The following is a 2,458-nucleotide window of genomic DNA, read 5'->3' on the forward strand; positions in this document are numbered from 1 at the left end:
CACTAAATATCAGAATAGGGGTTAATTATTCCAACATGCATGAAAACAGATCACTGTAAATTGTAGATGCATTTTCTGTAAAGCTGTTTTGAAACAATACATGTATTGTGAAAAACGCTATACAAATAAATGTGAATTCAACTGAATATTGACATAGAGCAGCTTGTGATGGAGCAGCACATGAATACATCAGAGGTTTGGTGTCCCAGATCATTTTCACATTGTGAGAAACTGGATGTTGCGAGTTTATTACAGCAATCAAAATAATGACAATTTTACATTTCCTTTCATCTAAAAAAATCAGCTTGTGAATTTGTATATTACAGAAAAGTATAAAATAAAATTCATATTGTGAAAGCAGTTTAAATGAAAGTATAGCAGACACTTCTATCAGAAATTCAGCATTCACAATAAGAACGCTTCCACAAAATAAAAGAAGTAAAACCACAACAAGACGAGATGAACCCTATTTCTCACAAATGCATTTTCTCTTCTCAGAGCATGGGAGATCATTCCAGTTCTTCAGTTCAGAAGATGTACAAGAAGACTTAATTTCAACACAGTCCTCCTTTCCATTAGCATCATTCGGCTCACCTTCCTTCCAAAACCTAAATAACATATTCGATTTTTTTATTATTCACAACTATTATTTTTTTTTTTCTCATTCAGGAATACAAAATAAGCAGATGTTTTTGATTTTACTTATAGAAGTATAATTTATTGTGGTTGTTGTCATGATTGTGTTTGTAGAAAATATGTTTCCAGCTGTTTGGATTGTTGGATTTTATAATGAGAGTACAAAAGAACAACTAACTAAATCCACAGTGATTGTCTGGGAGTGTTTTTGCACTTACTTTTGATTCAGTGGTGAATTATCCACCCATTTCATTTTGCCCTCCTTCTCAATGTCAGTCAAACCAATCCACACTCTCTCCTTGAATAATGAAGATATGAGTCTCTGTGTGTGAATGAAAACAGGAATAAGTGTGATTCCTCTCATTCATGAACAGACTCTCACACAAACTCACCTGCTTCTCTTCAGTGTCGATAATGACCAGATCACCACCTCGATCCCTGCAGTACTTCCTGCTCTCTGACCAGCTCATCGACACATTGGATATGAACAAACCATCCAGTTTCTTCTGACTCAGAGAGCTGAAGTTGTTCTTCAGTTGGTCTTTTTCAGTCATTAGTTCAGTGTAATTGTGCTGTAATCTGCTGATGGTCTGATTGAACTCTTCAACTGTGTTCTTGTAACTCTTGAACAGAGATTCTCTCTCTGCTGTGATGAAGATGTGCTGCACTATGATGAAGATCAGCAGAAGAACACAAATGATCCCGAGACACACTGTCATCAACACCAAACACCTGCTTCCTCCTGACAAACAGAGAGAAATCACACAAATATCAGTGAATACCCTACATATAATAAGAAATTAAGTATCAAATCAACCTTTTTTCAGTAATCTACCTTTCTCTTATTGTGCTTTTATATTCCTTTACAAGACAAACATTGCAGTACAGTAAGATGAACATATTGAAAAGGTAAATGAAATGAAAAAAATTAAATATACAAGCAGAAACACTGACATATTGTTCTTAGAATTTTTTTTTTACTCGTACGTGACACTTCCTCAAACATTAGTGACACCAATAACAATACCATCTGTGCTACATTTCTACTTTAAAGTAATTTTCATCGTACTGTGCTTTTGATCTTTTCCTTCATCCTGTCTGTGATTCAGTGTTTGAGGTCCAGTTGTGTCCACAATATCTCTGTGTTCAACATTTTGATAAATGTCCTCTAAATCCATTATTAGTTGTGTCTGACAGTATGTCTTCACAATATGAGGTGTGGTCCTCAGAATGATGAGTAGTGTTTTTACAATAGTGTTAAACCTTCACAGGAAGTTTCATTTCACAATGACCTTAAACGAGAATAAAGACTTGCAGACCAATTCAAAAACTCTTTGCAGACTCATTTGACTACCCACGTAGAAGGCAACGTTCTTGTGACCTTGTGACCAATGTTCCCTAAAAGTTCTCTAAAGGTGACGAAGACTCCGAACATTTACAGAACATTAGTGACATTCCTAAAACGTCCTCTTTTGATAATGAAAGTGCTGCTGTTTAAGGTTCCTTATATTACTTTAGGGTGACGTTCCATTTTAGTTATATTATGGTCAAAAAAGAACGTACAAAGAGGACATTTGGGACGTTAACAGAACATCCCATAGTAATAGCCCCCTAAACATTCCCATAACGTCCTGAATGTTCCCTGAAGGTAGACCAAATAACATCCCCCAACCCTTAAAAGAACTCCAGATTGTGACCGTCTCTGAACGTTCTGGGAACAGTACTAGGTGACAGGTTACCCCGCTAGAAATTTTACGTTCCCAGAACATTCTCTGAGAATTGGTATGTTTGTGTATTGAACATTCAAGCACATGTTATCAGC

The 2,458-nt window shown here is 35.9% G+C and overlaps 1 protein-coding gene across 1 annotated transcript; it reads right to left on the reverse strand.

Moving 5' to 3' along the window:
* LOC137032996 (hepatic lectin-like) lies at positions 1 to 1,848 on the reverse strand. Its single transcript, XM_067405057.1, has 4 exons — positions 1,706 to 1,848; positions 1,029 to 1,378; positions 855 to 958; positions 1 to 608 (listed from the first exon to the last, which is right to left on the reverse strand). The coding sequence occupies exons 1-4, from the start codon at positions 1,812 to 1,814 to the stop codon at positions 467 to 469; spliced, it is 705 nt and encodes a 234-aa protein (XP_067261158.1). The 5' UTR covers positions 1,815 to 1,848; the 3' UTR covers positions 1 to 466.
* Between the last annotated feature and the right edge of the window lie 610 nt (positions 1,849 to 2,458).

The sequence above is a fragment of the Chanodichthys erythropterus genome, chromosome 12 (genome assembly GCF_024489055.1).
Source record: "Chanodichthys erythropterus isolate Z2021 chromosome 12, ASM2448905v1, whole genome shotgun sequence".
Taxonomy (NCBI): domain Eukaryota; kingdom Metazoa; phylum Chordata; class Actinopteri; order Cypriniformes; family Xenocyprididae; genus Chanodichthys; species Chanodichthys erythropterus.